General features: G+C 31.9%; 1 protein-coding gene across 3 annotated transcripts in view; it reads left to right on the top strand.

The window, feature by feature from the left end:
- Nucleotides 1–24,328, top strand: part of Cmc1 (C-X9-C motif containing 1) — a 70,943-nt gene that overhangs the window by 42,027 nt on the left and 4,588 nt on the right. For 2 of the 3 annotated variants that reach the window (XM_004857811.4, XM_087181438.1), the window contains one exon: nt 23,112–23,202. In XM_004857811.4, coding sequence (XP_004857868.1) covers nt 23,112–23,202 — 91 coding nt within the window. Of the gene's footprint in view, nt 1–23,111; nt 23,204–24,328 lie in introns of those variants that run through there. The other variant, XM_087181439.1, reaches the window with a different exon arrangement.

Below are 24,328 nucleotides of genomic sequence, written 5' to 3'. Positions count from 1 at the left end.
TATAGTTAAAGCTTATTCATTTTTATATTGACATGTTCCTTCTTTTTCCCATTACTGTAAATTTAGCATTAAGTGTTAAATGTTTACTTGGGAAGTTTGGAGTCTTACTCAAGGAGCCAATTAAAAATAATTTTAGGTTTTATGTTTACTACTATAGTAAAGTAAAATTATGAACTGCGGTTGCCATATTCTGAATATGTATTGGGATATTAAAACAAGAAATGTAAATATTTTAATCATGGTTGAGATGAAAAACGAAAAAGCTTTAGCTATCTGCTTGAAAATGTAGCTTAGTCTTATTAAATAAAATTATAATAAATGTGTTTATATGATGAGCTTATAAAGTTTGATAAATTGTTTCTTGCTGACTATAATAGCTTTTTAATAATTTTCATTTTTATAGTTCCTAGTTTTTAAATGTGCTCACAGTTCTTTTGTGGAAAAATCATATGATTAATTTTGAAAGTAAAAGAAAGCGTGAGTATTACAACAGTTTGTAAACTGTGGCAATTTATACATATATATAATCTTGTTTCTTTAAAATATAAAATCTTAAGTACTTGGTTGGAAATACCATATCAAAGGTTTAAAAATATATTTCAAATCAAGTTTGTTTGTACCACTCTTTTATTTTCTTTTTCTTTTTTGATGAGTGGTTTTTCAATCAAATTATGTTTAACCTGTTGCATTTTAAAAATTTTTATATGTTTTGAGATTAAGTTTTTTTAATTAAAACTAATGGAATCTACAAGGCAATGTTTAGAGTTAAGTTTTTAAAAGTCTGAATCCTCTTAAGAATTCTAAAAGAATATTTTAAAGATGTTTATGTAAAGATTTCTTGATAAAGGGTGTGTTACTTGCTTTGGTTTTAAGAAAAAACATAAAAGCCATTAATAAGTTTGAGTCACGGTGTTTTAAACTCCATGTTCTAATTTTTTAACTATCGATCAATTGAAAGTGCAATTGTACTTAACCATCTTCTCTTTTTTTAGGTCCCAGTTGTACATTGTTAAAATTTGTAATAACATTCTTTTCTGAAACTATAAATTCAATACTCACCACATGAGCTTCTTTCCTTATTATTTCTACTATTTATTTTGCTAAATTGTATTGTCAGTGGTTTTATTAAGAAAGGTCTTTGGGGGCTAGAATCCTTGATATCTTTTTTGTTTGGGAATGACTACTTATTGCCTTATATATTTATGTCAGATAGGGTGGATATATTATTGTCATATTTGTCTGCCTCATCGCATCAGTATTTTATAAGATTGAATGTTGTTGAATTAGGGAATCTGAGACCTACCTATTTTTGTCACCACCCCACCTTACAACCACTCTATGATGAGTAGACTTTTTTGTTTGAATACTAGGAGATTCCTTTCTTTATCCATGAGTTTGATAAATAACTAGGAAATATATCGTACCTATTCTTGCTGGAAGATATTGTGTCCTTTTGATTTGTCAGTTCAAATTTGTAGGTTTTTTGGGGGTCAGAAAATTTTTCTTGACTTGTAATTTTAAATATTTTTCTTTATCTTTTTTGGAATTCTTTCCCTTAAAGATACCAGTCAAACTTGGAACTTTGGAACAAGGGTGAGCACTTGTTATTTGCTGCATAAGTAATAAATAAATATAATAAATATATATCAAATATAAATAAATATTAAATAAATATAATAAATATATTTATTAATCAGAATTTTTATTGGTCAGGACTCTAAGAATGATTTAGCTAGGTCCTTTGCTTCAGTCTCTTACAAGGTTGCAATTAACAGATTGGTTCTAAATCTGCAGTCTCATCTCTCTTTGACTGGAGATAATCTGGCTCCAAGCTCACTCAGTGGTTGTTTGCAGCATTCATTCCTGCCTTGGTTGTTGGCCTGGCAAGCTCAGTTCCTTGCTACCAGAATCTTTTTCTTATAATCATTTGTTTCATCACTGCCTACAAGCCAAGAAGGTAGAGAACTTCTGCTAATAGGACTAGTCTCAGTCTTCTGTAAGCTCATCATGGAAGTGAAGTCCCATTCATTATCATATCACCAGGTTTAGCCAACCATTAGCAGAAGGGCTCTGCAGAAGGGTTTGGATGCCAGGCAGCTGGGATCTTTGCAGGCTGTCTACCACAGTAGTCACAGACTGTGGTTTTCTTTGTTTCCATTAGCCTTTGTTTAAAAATTTACTCATATTTTCTTGATGCATTTTTATTAAATCTCATTTGAATTTTCACTTTGTATATGCTGCTCCTTTTATATTTGTAATATATTTATTAGTACTGTTACGGATTTGTTTTGGTCTTCAGCTTATTTTTTTCATTATCTCCTCTTGTATTTCACTGTTTCATCAACTGTTCCTTAAAGTCTAGTTTTTTGGAATTTTTGTTTTTATTAAGTTCTGATATAGTGTGACATTTGAGATTCATCCTCTTTTCCTTAGGCATATTTGCAGAGTTACCCTGCTGTTTGTCTGAAAAATTGTGGGTGAATGCTCTTTAACACTTCTGTCACCTTTTTCTGATGTTTGTCTTCCCCTGTGGCCTGTCTTGTGAGGGCTAGTGTGTTCTTCTGTGTGCTTTCCTGAAGCCTGGAGGGAGAGGGAGAGGGAACACACTAGCCAGTGCAGTGTTTTTGTTAGATAGCCTTTAGGAATGTTTTCTCTTTTTCTGTGGGGTTGGTTACCTTTGGGTTATGCTCTGTATTAAGTGTGGATCACTGAAAAACGGCATAACCTGGTGGTTTTTCCAGCCCCTTCTGAAATCTTTTGAAGGTGGATACAGGCTCTTGTACTAAGCAGCTTTCTTTTGTTTTGTTTCATTTTTCTGTTTTTTTCTTTTTCTAGGCTTTCTATTTGTACATTTACTCTACTTCTGTTAAGAAGGAGAAGAGCTGTTACTGGGAATTTTCAGGATGTTTCAACTCCTTTTATTTATCCAACTGGTCCTGGAGGGTGGAACTGGGGCCAAGAGGTACATTGTTCCGAAAAATGTTCTCCATACTACTTTTTTGAAGTTTATGGTATGAAACTGACCTTTTATGGTATCGTGGCTGCCGCCAAATATTTGCCTTTTTAAAACTGCTTTCATTTCTCGTATTGAGGAAAGTTTTATTAGTTGTAAATATCCTGCAGTTTTTCTCCAGATTTGTCTTCAGTATCTTTTGTGTGACCTGTTCTATTAACATATAGACTAGCTTTCCTTATCTTCAAAAATTTATTTCTTCCTTCCCTAATTTTATACTAAAACGTTGTTGCTAGTTAAAGCTTTTGGAAATGTACAGTTTAGTTCATGTCATTCTCATCTGTCTGTAGCCTAAACCCTTACATTTAAAGTCATTCATCATAGTTTCATTCTTTTTTTCAATCCTTTTTATTCTGGGTAAATTTAAATATTTTTTATTTTTCATGAGTGTGATAAGTAGATTAGAAATGGTTAGTATGTAATATGGTATTTATATACATTTTGATTTTTAGACTTCTCAGTTTCTTGATCACCTTTCTATAGGAAAGAGCTCATACATCAAGATCCATCTAAAAATGTGGATCCGAAAATTAATGCAGATATGCTGTAAGCTCTTTGCAGTTGTGATTGGGAAACTAAAATTAGCATTGGTTTATGTGTTCTGTTGTGTTTCATCATATTGTTGAGTCATGTTGAGTTTATCAAATGTCATCCCATCTAATGGGTTATTTTTTAACTTTAATGAAATGTAGGAATTTGTATTTATTGCTGAGAAATTGCATCTTTAAAAATTTTTGTCCAGATTGTCCATACTGTTGGGATTATCTATATGCTGATCATACCATTTGTGATTTCCTGCAAGTACCTAGTAGAAGTAGTGATTTTGTGGGAAGTATAAATGCAATAGTTCGGTAGTTTTTGCATCTTTTTAATTTCATACAGTTCTGTTTCTTTTATTCAAGTTGAATGTAGTAATTATTAATAGGGAAAAGGGACACTTTTCCTTTGACTAAGCTACATGCAGAAGGCCTATTTGGGGGGAGGTGATAGAATGAAAAGTATAAAAGGAATCATCAGCAAGATGTAGTGAATAAAGAGAAGATCATTGGAAAAAACTATGATGATGCCAAAAATCTGATTTAAAATGATTTGCAAAATATAGTAAATCTGGACATGTTAATATAAGGTAGATAGTTGTGAAATAGCTAAGAAATTCTGCTTTTAATGAAAATTGCCTTTTAGCCTTTGGATCTAGGTTTTAAAACAAATTTTTAAAAAATATTTTTCTTTGACGTAAAAACCCATTTAATTCCATGAAATGTGTTAATTTTCTTCCTAAAACCTTATGTATTAGATGTTGTATTAAATTTGAACTGTATGATTATATTAGTAGGAAGTGCTATAACAGGATCTTTCTCCCAAACTTGATGTGTGCCTGTTAAATGCTACATGTCAGTGCAAACTGTGGAGCAAATGTACAAACATATTCTATCTGACATGCATGAGTGACATTGCAATCATGAAAATCTTACTTAGTGGTTATATACACTCCTCTTAATATTCACACATTACTATATAATTGCTTTGTTTTCTTACAGAATCGCTTTCCAAAATTTAAAGCTTCATAGTTAAGTCGCAAAATTTAGTGCATTGTTTCCTTTTTGTCATAAATAAGCTCTTCTGTAACATAGGGCGAATTAATTTTTATTAACCACTTCAGGATTAGATGGATTTGGAGAATTTTTGTAGGATTCATAAAAAATAACTAACTTGTATAACTACATATCCGTTATTGAATAACAGAAGTTAACTCCTTGTATTTCATAAATAAAAAGAATTAAATACTTAAGTTGAAAGATGAAAAGCTAATGGAAATGCTTGTAAATAAGATAAAGTCAGCATAAAGTAATAATACCAAAAATCCCAAATTTTTTGTTTGTTATTTTATTAATTTAATTTAAGTCTAATTTTCTATACTTCTCTTTAGAAAATATGTTGTGTTCATTGATTTGGGTCAATTAGAAGATTTAGGTTGTTAGCACATGCTGATGTGATTACTTCTAGATTTGTCACTCTAAACCATCAACCAGGACTCATGTTCCCTTTTACTCTGGGAACTAGTTCTGCTGTATTAGAAATCAAGCTTAGGTTCTTAACTGAACTCATTTCTTTATTCTTTTGTTACCATATAAAAGTTTATGTTACTGTTTAGAAAAATGAAACAGAGTCCAAACTCTAGAAGAATTCAATTTTTATATTCTCGTATCCCAGAAATATCCTTAATGAATGTGTTTTTTTATTGGATTCTTTTTCCTATACACCTATTTTTGCTCTTAAGATTGTATTTTTTTAAGTGTGCTTTTTGACTTCAGCCTTTATTTTCATTTTAGTGACATTTTAAAATTAAGTTCTGATTCCCCCACAACTAGGCATTAGTAGTATAGTATGCTTTGTGTTAAATTAGTGGTGGACTTTCCTACCTAAATTTTATTTCAGAATCTATTGTCTTACCTATAGTTAATCATTCTTCATGCCCATTGTCTATGTAAATATTTTTTGGAATGTCATGTATAGAATTTGACATTTCAGTATTTATATTTCTATTATCCTGTCATTGGCTATAAAAATTATCTTGCTGATTTCTTCACTTCTTAAAGGTTTTCCTTAAAAGTTCCCTGAATAAGGTCTACCTTGAAGACTCAGCCTAATATGCAATACACTCCCCATAAGCCTCTTATTTTTTTTCTTCCTGTAACTCTTATCACATTCTAACATACACCATAGTATTATACTTCTTATCTTTCTGGATTTTTTTAGAATAAGCTTCACAAGGTTAGAGATCCTGTTTGTTTTACTCATTTGTCCCAAGCACCTAGAACAGGCCTTGGTGTGTATAGAAATGATAAATTATTGGTAAATATTTAACAGAAGCATGGATTGAGAATATGTTGAATTCTTTTTCTCCTACTATAGAGGATAAGAATTAGCATGCACTAGACCAGTGGTTTTTGGCTTCACTGTGAAGAAATACACTTTAAAATGCAATCTAGTATATGCATAAAAACGCATTTTGTGTGTGTCTGTATGCATTTATGTAGATGAAATGTGTACCGTGCCTTAATATTTCCTATTTTATTTCACTTTTTAAAAATGAATACTATCAAGAAATATGTACAGGTACATATTCCCTATGATGAATGTGATCATTATATACCAAAAGTGTAAGAATAAAATTAATTTTTAAAATATAAAAAATGAATGAGGTCCAGGGATTTAGCTCAGTGGTTCCGCTGCCTGCCTCACGAGTGGAAGGACCTGAGTTCAATCCCCAGTACCAAAAAAAAAAAAAGAATGATATTGCATAGTGAGGTGACTATAGATAACAGTAATGTACTCTACATTTTAAAAGAAAGGATTTTGAAAGTTTTCACTGCAAAGAAATGGTAATTGCTTGAGGAGAAAGGAATGTTTAACCTACTTAAACATTGCACCATGTATATATGTATCAAAATACCATATTACCCCTTTAGTATGTACATATTAATGTTTTATGTATCAGTTAAAATTAATTTTAAAAAAGAATACTGTTTGCAATCTATTTTTTTTCACGACCCACCAAAGAGTTATAGACTTTAGTTTGCAGTAGACAACAGATAAACCTAAAATAATAATTATGTAAACATAGAACCTAGTTTTCTTTTGTCATAGTGACTGTTAGGATGTTTTAATTTCAGATTAATTTTTGGAGCTAGTTGTAACATTTTATTTTCTACAGCTGTTAGCTCCTGATATGTAAAACTAATACAAGAACTGTGGATATATAACTAAATAAAAATAAAATCTGTAATATGTGCAATTTTACCAACTGTGTATATTTGTTAACTTTGAGTTCATGTCTTCTTGAAGGAGGAAGAGCTCCTTCTTGACATGGGAGCAAATAAGAGAGGGACTGCGCTGAGTTAAAGGCAGCCTAGGATTTATTTTGAAATCTAAATAAAATCCAAGACCAAGTAGATTGGGAACAGATTGTTAGAAATCTGAATTATTTTTTTCTCCCAGCTGTTATAAGACTTAATAGGGCAGGAATTATGCATATATTCGGTTAACTAGAATGTGAAGATACCTCCCATGGAAAATGTAATGCGAAGACTCCTTCAGTGGTTGGTTGATTAGCATTGTAGCCATGTAATATTTTGTACTAAAACCTGAAGACATAGGAAATAGCTTCTTCCTGTTTGACATAAAAAAATATGATGATTCTGTAGTTTTCAAGTTTGTACATTTTGAGGAAGCTCTTTTTAGCTTAATGTCAGCAAAGCAGCTGCTGCTTAAATTTACTTTGTAAAACACTGAATTATTCATTTCCATAAACAAAACTTCCTTAGTAATTATTTAGCATTAATTTATTTCTCTTTATTTCAATCAACCCTGATGATATTCTGTTTTTAAATTAAAAATATTCTTTGTGGAATCTAACAAATAAGACTCTGATAGCAACGTTCTCTACTTTCTTCCACTCTTATATAACAAAAGATTTTAGGATCCTGAGATGAACATGTTTCATTGTTTATTTTTATTATTTCAATAAAAGTTACTAATAAAATATAGAACAAAAGTAAAATACTTATCTAGAAGTATCTTCTAAGTAGCTTCTTAAGACCAGTGTGATTTTTGACTCATTAAGATTTTACCATAGTGCTTCATGCTTGAGTATATTTAACAGCTATTATCTTGAATTCTGGTTATGCAAACTTATTGGAAAGGCTTTAAATAATTATTTATCATTCATATCTATAAATTTGTTTAATAGACTATTTAGCAGGGAAAGGAGGTAAAAATTGTTGCATATTTCTTGTAAGTTTACCATGCAACTTTGCAAATGTGAGAATAACCCCTTGAATTTTGTGCCGCCTTTCTAGTATGCTATGGGAAACCTTTACACCTTCAGATTTTCATTGTTAATTATTGCTTGTGGCTTCCTCTGAGCAATCAATGTTTTACATCTGTGTGGTATTTATTGTCATTTCTACAATTGACAGAGCATGTTTTAAAATTTTTGTTTCTATGCCATTGCTTTGCTGCTTCATTGGAGACTTTTTTGTCTGTTAGCTTTATAAATACTATTTGGTAATGTAATAAAGGGGGGGAACCTTTGTATAATAGCATTCATTCAAGTGAAACATTTTTACCTCGTTAGTTATGGGCCCATTCTGAAAGGAAGTAAATGTACCATATCCACAGTGACTGAAGTGGCTTCACAGGACTCTGGAAGAGGATGGGGCCTGTGGAATCAGAGATTGAGGAGTTAGAGATGGAAGAACACTATGCAATTCCTCTCCTCCTAGGTTCTATGATGCTATTTGGATGATTTATGGAGACCTTTGCTTGAATTGTTATTGAATGAATAATAGCAATTTTTGAAGGAATAACCACACACAAGTAATTATTAAAGCTGAAATATTCAGAAAGCCCTTCATTCAAATGACAAAAACGTCAGCCTTTAGGCAAGAGCCATTATGTGAATATATTTTGTTTTTTTCTTTAGACAGTGTTTTAGAAAATAAAATGAGCTATTTAAAACGTGTACGGTTTTACATAAAACAAATTTCAGAATTAAAACAACATAATCCTCAGATTTGGGATATTGTGTTTTTGTTCCTGCAAGGCAACCAGTAATCAAAGTAAAAACCACATCTCTTTTCTTTTTTTTCTTTCTCTTTTCTTTTCTTTTCTTTTCTTTTCTTTTCTTTTCTTTTCTTTTCTTTTCTTTTCTCTTCTCTTCTCTTTTCCTCTCCCCTCTCCTCCCCTTTTCTTTTCTTTTTTTTTTCCCCCGGCCAGCAGTAGGGGTGCCCCACTGCCCCCCGACGCTGCTCCCAGCCCAGAAGGCAGCTCAGCGCACAGCCTGGCTCTACAACCACATCTTTAAACAGGCACATGTTGTACTTGTTCACTATATTTTTTGTGCTTGAATTCTTACTTATGTATGTGTGTATATAAATTAATATATTTGAGAAATATTTCTTTGTAACTATGATTTACTCATAAGAAAACCAACTTGAGATCTCTGCTATGGGTAAAAAATAAGAGGGAGTATTTTATGAAAGTAAAGCATAACTATTTATATTTAATATGCAAATAACTCAACTTCCAAGTTGCTTCAGCAGCCCAGCCGCATAGTCTATAAAGTCTTGGAGATTATCATATCTTATCAGAATTTCATTTTTATGGCCTTAGTTTTGGTCTATGAGTAAATTCTATGGCTATTTCTTATAGGATATGAATTTTGGAAATCAATGCTTTGACATTAATTTGCGTAATTCTTCACTTTTCATATTCTTTTTTATACAAGGATATACATCTAAAACACCAGAAAAAACACATACAATTTAAGTAACACCTATTAGTAGCATATGTTAATAACTTTGTGATGTTTAGAAATAGTAAGTATGTATTTTATTTTTATATATAAAGTACTTTATATAATATATATATATATTTTACGCACTTTGGTACACACTAAGTACTGTTCAAATTGTATCATTTTCTATTCTAATAAATAGTACATTTAGTTGGGATTTGCCTTAAATATATTGTTGACAATTTTCTATCATTTTCATCTAAACTTTTGAGTTTCTTAATAAGCAAAAACATTGCATGCAGTCACTCCAGCAAATAATTTGGCTTTTTCATCTTTAATTTGAAGAGAATTAAAGAATGAAAAAGAAGCAAAGTCCATTTCATGTTCTCTTTAGTAGTAACAGTTACAAATACAGGCATTTTGTTATTTTTAGATTCACTAATTCCCATGCTTGACAAGGACGGGTCAGTATGTTCTGGTTTTTCTGGACTAGCAATACATAAATAATTGCTCTTTTTTAGATGTATGCATGCTTTCAGAGGGGCGGTGATAGAAAGAGCATGATGTAAAAAGAGCTGTTTCTTTGCTCACCTTTTAAATATCTGTGCCTGACAACAATGTTTTCTCTAGAGTAATCCGTCTTTAATAAAACTATGTTCCTAACTACTTGAGCTGATAAATAGTGAGGTTTGTTTTAAAGAAGTCAAATTTATTTTATGTCAATTTTCTGTTTGCCCTATATAAGATATATTTAATTACTTTACTCTATCTCTGTGTTCAAATTAATCAGATTCTGCTACATATTGGTGCTCAAATTAGAATAATTCTTTAATCAACTGTGTTATCCATGCCATGGTAGACTAGAATAGAAAAGCTACTCTTGGCATATTGAAAATGAATGCATTTTATTTTCTATTGTAATTTAAAAGTAAAATCAGAAATATTGATTTCTACTTGACTGGAGAGATGATTTAGTTTGAATATCAGTCTGATCTTAATCAGGTGAGAATTAATTGAGTTGGAGGTATTAGATATTCAGTGATGTTAACTGAACCATGATCAATCTAGAGAGAAGCTTTCTTTTGGACTATGTTAGAATTATCAAATAGCTCATTCACTACAATGTAAAATAATCTTCATATTCATCCTTCCACCTTCCTGTCTCATTAAATGCACCACTAAATTCATTCTATATACCAACTAATCTTTAAAGAAGAAGGCTAATAAATCACAATTTAATAGAAAATTAAAAGCATAATAATTTTGTCATGAAATGCTATTGTCAGAAAATTCTATTTCCTTGAGCCTAATTTTAAAGTGAAGTGATTAAACATTTGCTTTTCAAGTATACTTAGGACTTAAAAAATCTTAGTTTTATCTTTTTATATTAAAGTGAGCAATACAGAAATATTTTAGTGTTTATTTCCAGTAATAAAAATAGCGTCTGTAGCATTATATTGGTCTGAAATGTGGCATGGGCTTTTCATTTATTTTAAGAGTGTGATAGCAATATCATAAGTGTTGTGAAAATATAAATGGTGAGATAACACCTCCATAGGACTTGCACTTAAGTAGTAAAATTGTAAAGTCTTTAAATAAACTGCAGCCAGAACTGAAAGGATCGATTTGCCTTGTTAACTAGGGATACTATACTTATTAAATGTCTAATTAAATTTAGCTTCACATGTCTTTTAGTCCCCCTTATTCTCTATACAACTGAGAATCTATACCTATTTACTAGCAAGATAGCACATATTATTGTCAGATTTCTTCCATTTTGGCAGTTGGTGTGACTGTGTTAAATTAAAAGAAAGCCAACAGTGTGACTTTTGATAGTGTCAATTTACCTAGGAATAATGCTTTTCACTTGATAGTGACCTAAGAGGAAAAATACCTATATAGCTGTACATTTTGTAAAAAGCAATGTCCAAATATATTTTTGAGAATAATTAGCATTTAATGAAATTAAGTTATACATGCAGAAACATCCCTAAAGTGTGATGAATGAGGAGCTCTTAGGTGTAATGGGGCTTCCCACCAAGATGTTGCTAACAGCAATTCAGGCAGTAGGGCCTTCTTAGGAAAAAAATAGATTGCTGGCCCTTTTTACTCCTCATAAAAGTCAAGACTACTCTTACCTAGACTCCAGTCCGTCCCCTCCTGCGCCTAAAGCCACAGTCAGTCTTTCTTTTCTTTTTTTTTTTTCTTTTTATGAAGTATTTTGTAAGATGTATAGGGTATCAAAACACATTACAATTGTGTTTCTTCAATTGTTGTCCCCCAGAGATGCCCAGTTTTCTTCCTGTGAGATAAACATTTGCTTGTTTCTTACCTATTCTTCCACAGCCATTTTCTTCTTGTACACGCACACACACACACACACATTTTGTGTGTATTCTAAACAGAAACAGTAATATTCTAAAATATTCTCTAATGTATTTTATTTTTTTCACTTTAAATCTTGGAGATTGTTGAGTACAGTGATGCCCGCCTGTATTCCCAGCTAAGCAGGTTGAAGCAAGAGGATCACTTAAGCCCAGGCAATCATGGCCAGCCTCAGCAACACAGCAAGATGTTGTCTCAGAAAGGGGAAAGAAAAAAAAAATCTTGGAGATGATTCCCCACCAGTCTACTATTTTAATGGCTATATATTATTTTGTGGTACAGTGTTTATACTTTAGCAGTTTGTGTAAATGAATTAGATTTGATCGTTTGACCAAAAGCCAAACTTATGTAAAAATATTTTTGTTTCAAGTAAGAAAAGACCAGAGGAAGACTGGCTGGTGATATGTTATACTCTTAATAATTCCCTACAAATGAAAACCTGTTTACTTATTTACTTATTTTTGTTAAGATATCTCTATCTACAGATACATATTTGAATGGGATGAATATTCTGGATTGAATTTTAAAAACGTCTTTATGGATGCTTTTTTAAAAAAAAATTGGGAGATACTAGGCTGTTTTAAAGCAAAATTGTTAAATAAATTTGACAAATCAGAACATTATGAGAGTGACGGATTTGTCAGTAATCTGGAAACCACATCCAACAAAATGTAGACAGTAATGGTCAAACTGGCTTTAAGCCAGGAGAAGAGAAAAAACACTAATGCTCTTTTTAATAGTATTTGATGAAGAGATAACATCAGACTTCTAATTGTTTTCAGGCTGTAAGGCTCCTCCCCCCACCCCTCCATGTAGTGGATCTGGCTACTTTTTGACATAAGAAGTTTTCTGTCACCACAGTGTTTAAGCAAGTTGACTTTCCGAGTTAGGAGTTTAGATTAAGTGACATCTAAGGTCTAAGGTTCATCTCAGTAACCTTTTTGATTACAAAATCAGAACAAGGCTGCTGCTCCTTTACAGCACCTTTTATGAGTGGTGTTTAAAGGTCACTGTAAGCCCATACTTATCTCCAAAGTGGCCTTGACCCACTTTCAAGCATGAAAAAGCACAAAGCATAGAAGGTAAATTAATTACTTGCTTTACTGAAGTAATTGATACAGTGATCCTGTTTTTGTTTTCTCTTTGTTGTAGTGTATGGGAGATGGTGTATCACCCAGTAGACATAGCACAGAAGACAAAAGTCTCCATGTTCAAATATGTGTGCAATATTTTTTGTCAATTGCTTTGGTCAGTAGAGTATCTATTAACAAGTAATCTTTAATATTGAAGATTGTGATGAATATAGAGGGGATATGTAAAAAAAAATGTATGGTATACCAGGACTCATTCACTTAATAATTCTCCTGCCTTGTCACTTTTTAAACCTTCCACCTCTGTTTTCATTAATCTCATAGATTCAACTCTTCAGTGACCCTAGGACATTTCTTTCATGTAGTCTTTTTAAAAAGGTAGAGTGATATGGTACTTTGCTTGGCCATATTAGATTTTGTTAATATCTACTTTTCTCGTAGTAGCACTTAAAATTTGAAACACAAAATTTAGCATTTTCTTCTATTTAGTTTGGATACACTACTTTCTAATGTATGAAATTCTTAAAATCTTTAATATATTTATATTAGTTGTGGGGAACAGGATATAGACTCAGAAAGCTAAAATACCTAACACTATCTTGTTTTAGAAGGTTGTTAAGTTGCCATTTAGTGAAAAATCATCAATCAGGTCTACATTATTTTTTTTCCCGTGGCAGTGATAGAATGTACTAAGCCATTGTGGTCTTTTTCTAGGTCTTAACTCTGGACCTCATGTGAAAAAAATGGCCTGGATTAAGTCTCTATTCTGTGGACTTAGACTTTCTATGTGTAGAATTTTTACTTGTGTTCTCAATATGGAAGTGAGTGAGTAGAGTTCAATAATAGTTACAGATATTTTCCTTGAATAGAAAGGTTGATTCTAGGACAGTCTGTGCTAAAAATGTGATCTTGGAATGATGATGTAACTTATTTAAGTTCCATTTTCCACTTCCGGCAAAAGAAGGTAATAATGCTGTCTATTTGGTAGAATTCTTGTGAAATTCATGTGACCTAATAAACCTAAAGTACTTAGTGTAGTGTCAGGCACATAGTTAGCATACAGTATACCTTAGTTGCCATTATCATGCTGTTACTGTTGTAACTGAAAATTTTAAATATCTTGCAAAAAATAATTATGAAGTTACATAGGAAAACAGAAAAACAAGAAAAAGTCACCCAAATAATTTTAATGGATAAATTAAAAATTATTTAAGACCCTTTTTTGGCATGAGTAATCCATCTTTGGCCTTTGATTTCTCAGAAGCGATCTGTGTCCCAAGGAAGGAGTGCTCCCTTGTTAGAATCACATTTTAAACTCACGAAATTTATGTTCTGATAAACTGAGATAATGAATCTGCCTCAAACTTTAATTTTCATAAACCTCTATGTTTTATAGCCCTATTTTTTTAACTTTTTTAGACAAATTCTGAATACAAACCCTGATGAACAGTATAAAAAATTTAGACCTCTGTCAAAGAAATTAGATATAAATAATGGAGGAGATTATTTAACAAAATCATACTATAAATATAAGGGTGATTTTTTTAAAAAGTCAAACCGAGTAAAAAATTAGAATTATAAGTTTAACACTTAACTCATTTAGTTTTCTTATTTATTTATTCACCTGTTAGCCCAGCAGGTAAAATTTCCTGAGTGATTATTTATAGCACTTTAGCTTTTATTTCCTTATTTTATTTTGCTTACATATTTTAATTGGCTTAGAAAGGATCACTGGATAGAAGAATAGAGGATGCTTTAAGGAAAGATACAGAAGATAATAAAGCCTAAAATGATCTTAGATTCAAAGCAAGCACCAAATCTTCACCCTCTACCTGTTTGCATCTCATCTGAAGTTTAGGGAAGTAAAAATGTCTAGATCTGTGTTATTTAACTTGATAGCCACTGTGTACATTGGTATTTAAATCTAATTAAAATCAATTAAAATGAAAAACTGAATCCTTCAATTAGGGTAGCCTTGTGTGGCTCAGAAGATACTCAGAAGCCTGTGTGACTAATGGCTCTACAATTGGAAAGTGGAGAGAATATTTCCATCATCATAGAAGGTTTTATGAGACAGTAGGAATATGATGCTAGCCAGTATGTGTGTGTATAAATTTATACTAATGACTTTTTTTTTTTTGCAGTATCGGGGATCAAACTCAGGACCTTGTGCTTGCAAGGCAAGCATCGGGCCACTGAGCTAAATCCCCGGCCCCACTAATGACATTTTTGAGTATGAAATTAATTAAAAAGGTAAAATTGACTCCAGTATTATATTTTATTTAATCTTACCCAAAATGCTATCATTTTAACATACAGTCACTGTAGAAATTAATTATTTACATTCCTTTTTTTACTCTAAGCTGTCAAAACCCAATGTATATTTTACCTTTGCTCATTAGCCATGTGTGACACTTGCCTACTGTATTACACCGGATAAGTTTGGAGGGTCACTAACCCTCAAGATCTGTTAAAGATACAACTATTTGCTATTTTTGGATTCTCTCATGTCTGTCACAATATTACAGACACATTGAAGTTAGGAACCACATTTTGTATTTAATAAACACTTGATTTAGAGAGATAATTGTCCTAGAAATTTGAAAATAAAAGCTATATTTGGTGCATCAGAGATAAGGAAGAATTTTGGGCTGCTGTAATCTCCTTGGCATTATGTGAATCAGAAATATTTCTGAATAGTAATATGGCCGAAAATTTTAATGTGAAATCTGATGGAACTTTTTACTCCTCATCTTACTAGATATCTTAGCAGCATGTTCCATTCCTTCCTTCAAACTGTTGCCAAAGAAATGGTCATCTGATAGACTGTTTAGTTTTTGTATTTTAAAGTACATGTAAATAAATTATGAAAGAATAAAGGAATAGTGGCTTTAGAAATTTTATCATTGCAAGCCCAAAATTTTATCCATGTTTTACTTGTTATGAATGTTTTGTACTTGTCCATTGTCCTTTAAAAGCAGTTGGCTGCTTATCATGCGCCTAAAATGTAACCATCTTGTAGATTCTGACTTCAGATTTAAAATACATCTCTAATAGGTTCTACTTTACCATTAATTCTGTTTTTGTACTTGCAATTTTAAAATACGATATTTTGAAAATATTTACAACTCATAATTTTGTTGAAATGAGGATGAAACTCTTTTTTGCCTGATTTTAAAATACTTTTATTTTTAGACTTATTAATAATATAAATGCTGTTTTCTCCTAAATGTCTTTGCTTACACACCCGTATTTGACATTTTGTTCAAGTATATTTTAGCACACAGTTGTCATAAAAGATGAAAGAATGTCTCATTTGCACAACAGTATAGTACATGTTTTTGTTACATAATACTATATGAAGAGTCCCAACTGTTGAATGACAGGTGGGATGTGAATACCGTATTTCCTTTTGTCCTTAAAAATATATTTGTCAGTTCTTGCTTTTGAGAAAATTTGTCTCGGATATTGTTAGTTGAAGATTTGTCATCTATGATTATATGCCTATACGATCAATTTCACCAAAGTCAGTAAGTCTGTAGTCCTGCTATTGGCTTCCTTGCCTTCTTGTAATTCATCTCATAATTGTGAAACATATTTTAGTCATTTTGTTTTTTTTTCCCTGTGGAAGTGTATTAGTTTTATTAGTACATTATTGTATAAAATTATAGACTTGGTAATTTAAAATGACAAATTTGTTATATTACATGTCTGTAGTTCCAAAGTCTGACATAGGCCTTACTGGATTGAAATCAAAGTCCTGGCAAAGCTGTGTTCCTTGTGGGAGACTAAGGCAAAGTCCATTTCTTTGCCTCTTTCAGCTTTCATCAGCTGTCTTTGTTTTTGGGGGCCGGTCTTTGTTTCTTCATTCCCAGTCCTCCATCTTGAAAGCAATCTTCTCTTCTCCCCTCCCCTTCCTTTCTTTCCCTCCCTTTCCTTTCCCTTCTTTCTTTTCTTTTTTCTCTTCTTTTCCACTTACGATTATTTTGAGGCATCCCAAATAATCCAGAACAATTTCTCTTTTAAGATGAGCTGCTTGTTCATCTGTAAACTTAATTCCCCTTTGCTATGTAACCTAAATGTTCATAGGTTCCAGGAATGAAGACTTGGGCATCTTTGGGAGCTACCATTCTATTTAACATAGTGAAAGAAAAGAGAAAAGCCCTCGAGTCTTTGTATGTTGAATGAAAGCTTTTTCTAAAAAAAGGAAAAACTACTTTTATATCTTCCTGAATGATGATGTAATACATTGATCAACAGAATAAAAAAAGTGATGTGATAATGGTTTATCTCATTGTATCATTATAGGAAACTCCATCATTTCATAAGTCATTTTTTTCTCAGTTGGAAATAACTGAAAAGTCATGATGAAATAATTCCTAGGGTGAAATAATAAACTGTTTCAAGATATAGGAAGAACAACATCATTAGGTTCTATATTATGTCTCAGCTTTATACAAAAATCCAGCAAACCTTTATGATAACTGATAAAGTTTTTAGTATATTAAAGTATGTTAATTTGGGGTGTTTTTTTTTAAGCCGTCTAAGAAAGAATAAGTCCTGAAAATCATCCCTGCAATAGTTAGAACTACTCATGGAAGAAACTGAAAAAGGGAAACTATATCTGTTACACCTTGATTATGTACTGAGGGTCAACACTGGTTTCTTTAACTTCTGTGGTGCTAGGTAGTTCACCACGATTTCCTTGATTTCTTGTGGTGCCAGGTAGTCCTCTGTATTTTCAAGTGTCTTTCACTCTCCTAGACACTTAAATATTGGTATTCTTGAGTGGGCTGCCCAGAGTGTCTTCTCATTATTTTTAATAAGTTTCTAGTATCTAGACAATATCTTCAGACTTGCTTCAGACACATATGTCTAACTGCCTTCTGGACAGCTCCATTTTAATGTTTCACAGGCCTCCCAGCTGAACGTGCCCTAAACTCATTGTCATCCTCCTCTACTGACTCCTGACAAAACAGTAAGATTACATATGCTGTTCCTTTTTGGGTGTGGGTGTGATATAAAACATAGATGTTTTGTTTTGTTTCATTTTGCTTTTTGGTGTTCAGTAAGTCATCAACCTATGCCATCATGTACACAGGAAATTTAAGAGTTATCCTTGATTACTTCCTTTGTTACCGTCATGACTAATTAATTATATTCCAAATCCTGTTAGTTTTCTTCAGTTTTAGTTGTATTCATTTCACTCTGCCCATTCCCACTCCCTCTCCCTTTTTAGCCCCTTGCCCTAGCTTGCTTGCATTATCATACTAATTTCCTAACCAGTTTTCTTAGTATTTCTAGCCCCATTTCTCCTGCCTACTGTTTTGTAGAAAAAAAATATGATTGTGTTGTTCTACTTTTTAAAACCCTTCAATTGTACTTAGGAGAAAGTCTAAACTTTGGTTTGTTTGGGGGATTGAACCCAAGGCTTTTCCATTGACCAATATCCCCAGCCTTTTTTTGTTTTTTATTTTGAAATCTTACTAAGTTTCTAAGCCTTGTGATCCTCCTGCACCAGTCTTCCAGAGTGCTGGGATTACAAGTGTATTCCACCGGGTTTTGCCAAAAGTCTAAACATTTTAACACTGCCCACAGGTCATACTTGATACATGACTTTCTTATTCAACTTCATTTCCATCACACACACACACGCACACACATACACACACACACACACACCCTAATAACAAATGTTATAGCCATTCTGAATTATTCTATGTAATATGCCCTGCCTGTTAATCACTAGACATTTTCCTCCTGTGCTCCTCTCTTTGTCCAGAATACTACTAGTCTTCTTTAGCCAACCTAGTATAGATACTAGTTTAAAAGTACTTCACATGGGAAGTCCTTCTTGAATATGTTTGGGGTTCCCATTCTGTGTTTCCACAGCATTCCGCCTAACCTTCCCTTCAGAGTAGGTATGAAGCTCAAGTGTTAGAACTTTTAAATTACTGTCTATATTTGGAAACTTTTCTTAACTTCCACAGAGCATAAACCTTAGCAATCACAGTGTTAAGCACATAGTAAATACTTTGAAAATGTTTAATGAATGCATGGATGATATTTTATGAGACTCTGGATGAGTAGTAAGAATATATGAAAAGATTATTTTAATTTTATTAAATCATCTAATACAAAACATTAACTCACTGAACTGTATCTAGTACATAGTTACACTAAATACAGTGAAGAGTAGCCACTTACTGTTGGACCATGAAGACAGGAATGTGACTTTTTTTTCATTGTGCTTTGGAAATTAAACAAAAAACCAATGTAATATTTACAAATTAATTGTTTCTTGCACAGTAAGGTAACAACATGATTTGGTAATTTCTCATCTACAGGGATATTTGCCTTTGGAAACTGATGAAACAGTTTTAAAGATGTGAGCACAATAAAGAAGCCACTATTTCAATGTATGTTTTTGTTAAAAGTGCTTGTTTCTGCATATTTTTCCATTTGAAATATAAGTTTTGTAAATGTTTTGAGGAATAATCCACAATTATTTCATTTGAGTTAGGTTGTTTGCTGGAAATGACTCCTTGATACTTTTTTTCAGCTTAATTGAACTTAACTTTTTTATCCAGTTTGGAATTGTTAATAATACTTGACTTTAGATTGTCTAAAGGTTGGACTAGATTCTTTCCAATAGATTGCTGGGATCATTGATAGAGAAGTTGCAAGAGATCTACGTTTTGTTACTAAATTTTACAAACTAATGTATGTAAATTCAATACTGATTACAAAAATCCTTCTCTTGAACATCATGAAAAACTTTGTTCATCCTGTTAGCTATCCAAAATAATGTGCTTTGTGGTCTCAGTTTTCTTCAGCTGAGCAGTCATTGGAAAGGAAAGGATAAAATTTTGTCTTCATTGTCTCTGCCTTAGTTCAGGCCTTCATCACTGCGTGTGAAACTGGTGAGCTCCAACCTAAGGGTAACCTCCTGTTGTCTTCAGGTGCTTTGTATTTCACAGCTTCCAGAAGGGATGATTACTGAGAGCGGCACTGCACTTAGGCATCATCTTCAGGGACCTGACATTAGACTGTTTGCTACAGAAGTCTTCACGTAAAAGATAGGTTTTTCTTTTGAAAATTTAGTTTTAGATTATAATTTACATTAAAAATTTAAAGTGGCAGGTATCTTTGTCTGAAGGGAAATATTAGTAAAAGTCAGCATCCAGCCTTCCCTAAATTGCATCATTTTTAGTCCTGTATTTTTAAAATCTCTTACGAGTCCATAAATTCTCAAAGGAACTTTATACACTGTGTTTAAAGTATGTCTCTTCTATTGTTAGATGGATAGTTTTATGTGAAGAATTTTGTGCTTTAGATTTCTATTTGTAGAGTTGAAATGATATGTTATGAATGTGAATGGTTTTTAAATCTAGTATGTTTTTTAATTAGCAGGACCTCCTAAATATTTTTCATTTAATTTGAAGCTTTTGATTTAAAAGTGAGATTTAGCAAGATGATTATGTAGTCATAGAAATACTGCATAAGCTTATATATTAAAATAGTGCATAATATTGTTATCTAAATATGCTTTTTGTAATGTGGGAAAAATAGGCACTTTGTAAACAATGGTTAAGGAAGTAAACTACTGAAAAGTTAAAGAAGTCCTGTCTCTAAAGATAGTTATGAAAAAAATTTTTAAAAATCATAAATTAATGGAGATAAAAGGAGTGAATTTAGTCAAAGATATGAAATAATATTTTAATTTTATACCTTTTAAAATTGTCATCTGTCAGTGAGTGCTAACTTTAGATCTAATTGGATAACAGTATTTGCAAAGTATGTTGTATGGAACTTGACTCAGTGCAGTGAAGAATGTAAAAGTTCAACTGTCTGATATTTCTAATTCCCTGCGTGGAACTGCTCCATAAGGGCTTACCTCTAACTTTAAGCAAGCTTTTTCTAGGGGTTATTAAATATTAAAATATACTCAAAAGTTTTGTAAATTAAATAAGTTAAAAATAATTTCAGTAATTTATTTGTTACTAATTTTATGTGAAAGCTCCCAGAATGTCATATCATAGTAACTATACATTATATAGATTACTTGTACTTAATTACAATATAGATTATTTTGCCCATTTTTAAAAAATTTGTGAGATGTTCTTGATATAAATTTTATTATAACAAAGTATATTATCAGCAATAGTTAATTATATATTAAATGGTTTCTTTTAGAGAAATGATTTTGAAAAATATAGAATTTTATATTGTTAATATTTTAAAGAAAAATGTTTTGAGTGTACACTTTTTAAGCTTTGGAATAATTTAATCTCTTCATATTGTTACCTTTAGTGTTTGATCATCTTTTGTATTATTTTAAGTTTTATTTAATAGAATGAAATTTTATTTTCATAATTTCTAGTGGAAATTAGAATTAAATTATTGAATCAGGTATATAGACCATTTATTAACATAAAGTTGAAAGATGGAAGTAATTGTAAAATTTGTTTCAAAATACCATTTCAGAAATAAATTGGTAGTATTAGCAAATCCCTATTATGAATATATGCTAATGTAGGATGAAAGAAAGATCCTCATTAAAATCTTGTTGCTAAACAAGTGACAGAAACCTTACAAACAGCTTGAGGCTCCAGATCAATCACAATTACTCCTGAAGAGATTTGAAAAAGTGTGAAAATATATAGACTATGCCTTTAGTGTGATCAGAACCTATAAATGTTATCTTCCATCAATTTCCTACTAAGGATATTTTATTTCATATTAGGGAGAACACAGTTTAAAACAATAGAATGTATAGGCATTCTTTTATGAATTTCTCAAGTCAATAAAAATGTTAGGTTTGTTATATTTGGAAAGTAGACTTTTGATAATAACCTTTCTGTTTTTGTTTTCCAGAAAAGGGCTGGGGTTTGGTCAACTAGCATATTTTCATTAGGCAAAATTTGTGATGCCAATGATCTTTCTAGACGTTATCTGAGTGAACTAGCTTGGTGTAGGTATAATGAGTTGAAAGTGCTGTAGGGGAATCAAGTTCATTGTGTGTCACCACTATTGTATATGGTGATTCTCTTAAAGAAGTTTTCAGCCAGTTTATTTGAATTAAAGTCTTCTCTTGTATCCTTTGTCTTTGTTCCTATTTTGCCCGTTTTTCTTTTAGGTGATAGCCTTGATGTTTCAGTGGATACAAACATCTGTGGTATAGAGGTTTTGTCCTGGTAAAGTCTCCCTAAGGATTTTTTTACTTGGTTAAGAAAAATCAGTATTTTCAGTTACTTGTTTAAAAATATTTTTGTTACATATTATAGTTATGTAGCTTTATGGAAATTCCTGAGTTTACCTGCTTACTATAAGATAATTAAAAATAATTTATATTTCTCAATATAGGTAGTACATAGCTCAAGAAAAGAGGGAATTTTAAGAATTTTGATTTAAGGAGTTATAAAAGATACTGAGGAAATACTTTTGCCTACAGCTTCTGTGGGAACATGATGTCATGGCTTAAGATTTGAAATTGAAAAGGCTGGTTACCTTGGGGCAGATTAGAAGTTGGCAAAACCTGGAATGAATAGCCAGTGGTCCAAAAGGAAGGACCAGAATAGTATAAGAGGATAGTTGCGAAAGGTAAAGAGCAGAAGACCTTGTTCTGTGGAAAGATAATGTTAAGACTGAATCTGACCAGAAACTAACACAAGACAGAGTAGCAAGTGGCTCAGCTGTGAGTAGAAGATAGTTCCAGGCTTTTCTGGGTTGGTAGTCCTGAAAAAGCAGATACCAAATAGGCCAATGCAATTTAAAAGGTAAGCTACTAGGCTGGAAATTTAATAGAAAACCATTTGAAATCTGTGGGACATCAGAGCTGACTTGAGAAATGAAATGAAGTTCTATTATTAGATACTAAAGCATCATTGCAGCCTTGTCTGAAAGAAGAGAGATGCTTTGATACCATTAACTGTGGATCCTTCAGCTCTGACATATATTGCTAAGATACACTAAAACTTGAACACCATATGTCAGTACATAGAAACAATTCTCCTTTGACTCTTCTTACTTACGTCCCCTAGAATGTATTCTTTCCCTACTAGATATACTAGTTGGTTTCTATATTGTTTCCAGGAAGATTTCTAACCTTTATTTCAAAAATACTTTCTCTTTCCCTCAAATCTCATTTATTTTTACAAAGTGAATTCTGCTTATCTTATTCTGCCTTTTACTTGTGTACATATCTTTTATTGAGCATGTACTATGTGTCTGCACAATGTAGGTAATAGATGTTAAATGAATATCTTAGAGCTATTATATTGATGTAATTATAAGGATTTTTTTTCTTTCAAATTTATTTTAGATTTTACCAAATGTTGCAAAGATTCTGGAATTCTGATGGTAGTAAAATGCCGGAAAGAAAATTCTGCATTGAAAGAATGTCTAACTGCTTAGTAAGTAGTTCATTGTGTGTGTGTGTGTGTGTGTGTGTGTGTGTGTGTGTGTAATAGTATGTTATTTAATTCATCACACGTAATATGTTCAGTACCTCCCCCAGCCAAATTTCTCATACTCTTGCCTGAGTCCAAAATTTCACTATGCTGAAGATCTTTGTAAAATAAAAAACCTGTTTATTGAAAGGATTTTTATCATAAAGTTATGTTTGTCAGCATTGTATCTGATTAAAAATATGAAGTCAGCAAACAAAAACATGGTTTTTTCACATGATTTTACAAATCCTTTTTTGGAAATAAGGTGATTTATAGAGTATAATGTATTCCAATTTTTATTTCTTCTAATGGAAAGAAACTGAATTAGACTATCTCTGAAACCTTTTCCAGGCTTTTGATTTGTTGGATTATTACAATAGTTGCAGTAAATCACGTGAAAGATACAAAATAAATTTAGATTTCTGAAGTTAAATTTTTAAAATATTTTAATATGGTCACTAATATTTCATGATAGTCCTGTATTAGCCTTATCTTTGCTGGACAAAATACCTAACACCCACAGCTTAAAGGAAAAGAGGTTTAATTTGGCCCCTGCTTCAAGGGAATTGATTCTGTGGTTGGCTGGCTCCAAAGCAGAAACATTATGGTGGAAGGGTATAGCAGAGCAAAGATGCTTAGTTTATGATGGCCAGAAAGTAGAGCAAGGAAAGTGCCAGAGAGTAGGGGGTGAGGGGCCAGACATAGATTCCAGGGTCACATCTCCACAACCTCTCAGATATACCTAGAATTGTGCTCCATCAGTCCCTCATGTGGATCCCAAAGTCATTCAAGTTAACATTCCTTTACTCTAACCACCCCTGTCCCACCCCTTGCAAATTTCATACCCAAACCATACATATTTAATCTCTAAATAAAGACAATAGCAAGTTCATAATTCTACCTAACATAATATAACCATAACTCTCCTGTATACAATCAGAAATGTAAGTTATTCCCCAAAGCCTCAGTAGTTCAAATTTTTTTCAAAAATTTGAGTCAAAGTTGCTTCTGAGACTCAAGGCAAACTCTTAGCTATAAACATCTGTGGAAATCAAAAACAAATTACATAATCCCAGGGTACAGTGGCTCA

This window comes from Heterocephalus glaber, unplaced genomic scaffold (assembly GCF_053883595.1).
Source record: "Heterocephalus glaber isolate CG9 unplaced genomic scaffold, H.glaber_assembly_v1.0 deba00001472, whole genome shotgun sequence".
In the NCBI taxonomy this organism is placed as follows: domain Eukaryota; kingdom Metazoa; phylum Chordata; class Mammalia; order Rodentia; family Bathyergidae; genus Heterocephalus; species Heterocephalus glaber.
The sequence above is the reverse complement of the archived record's forward strand: the minus strand, read 5'-3'. Positions and strand labels throughout refer to the sequence as shown.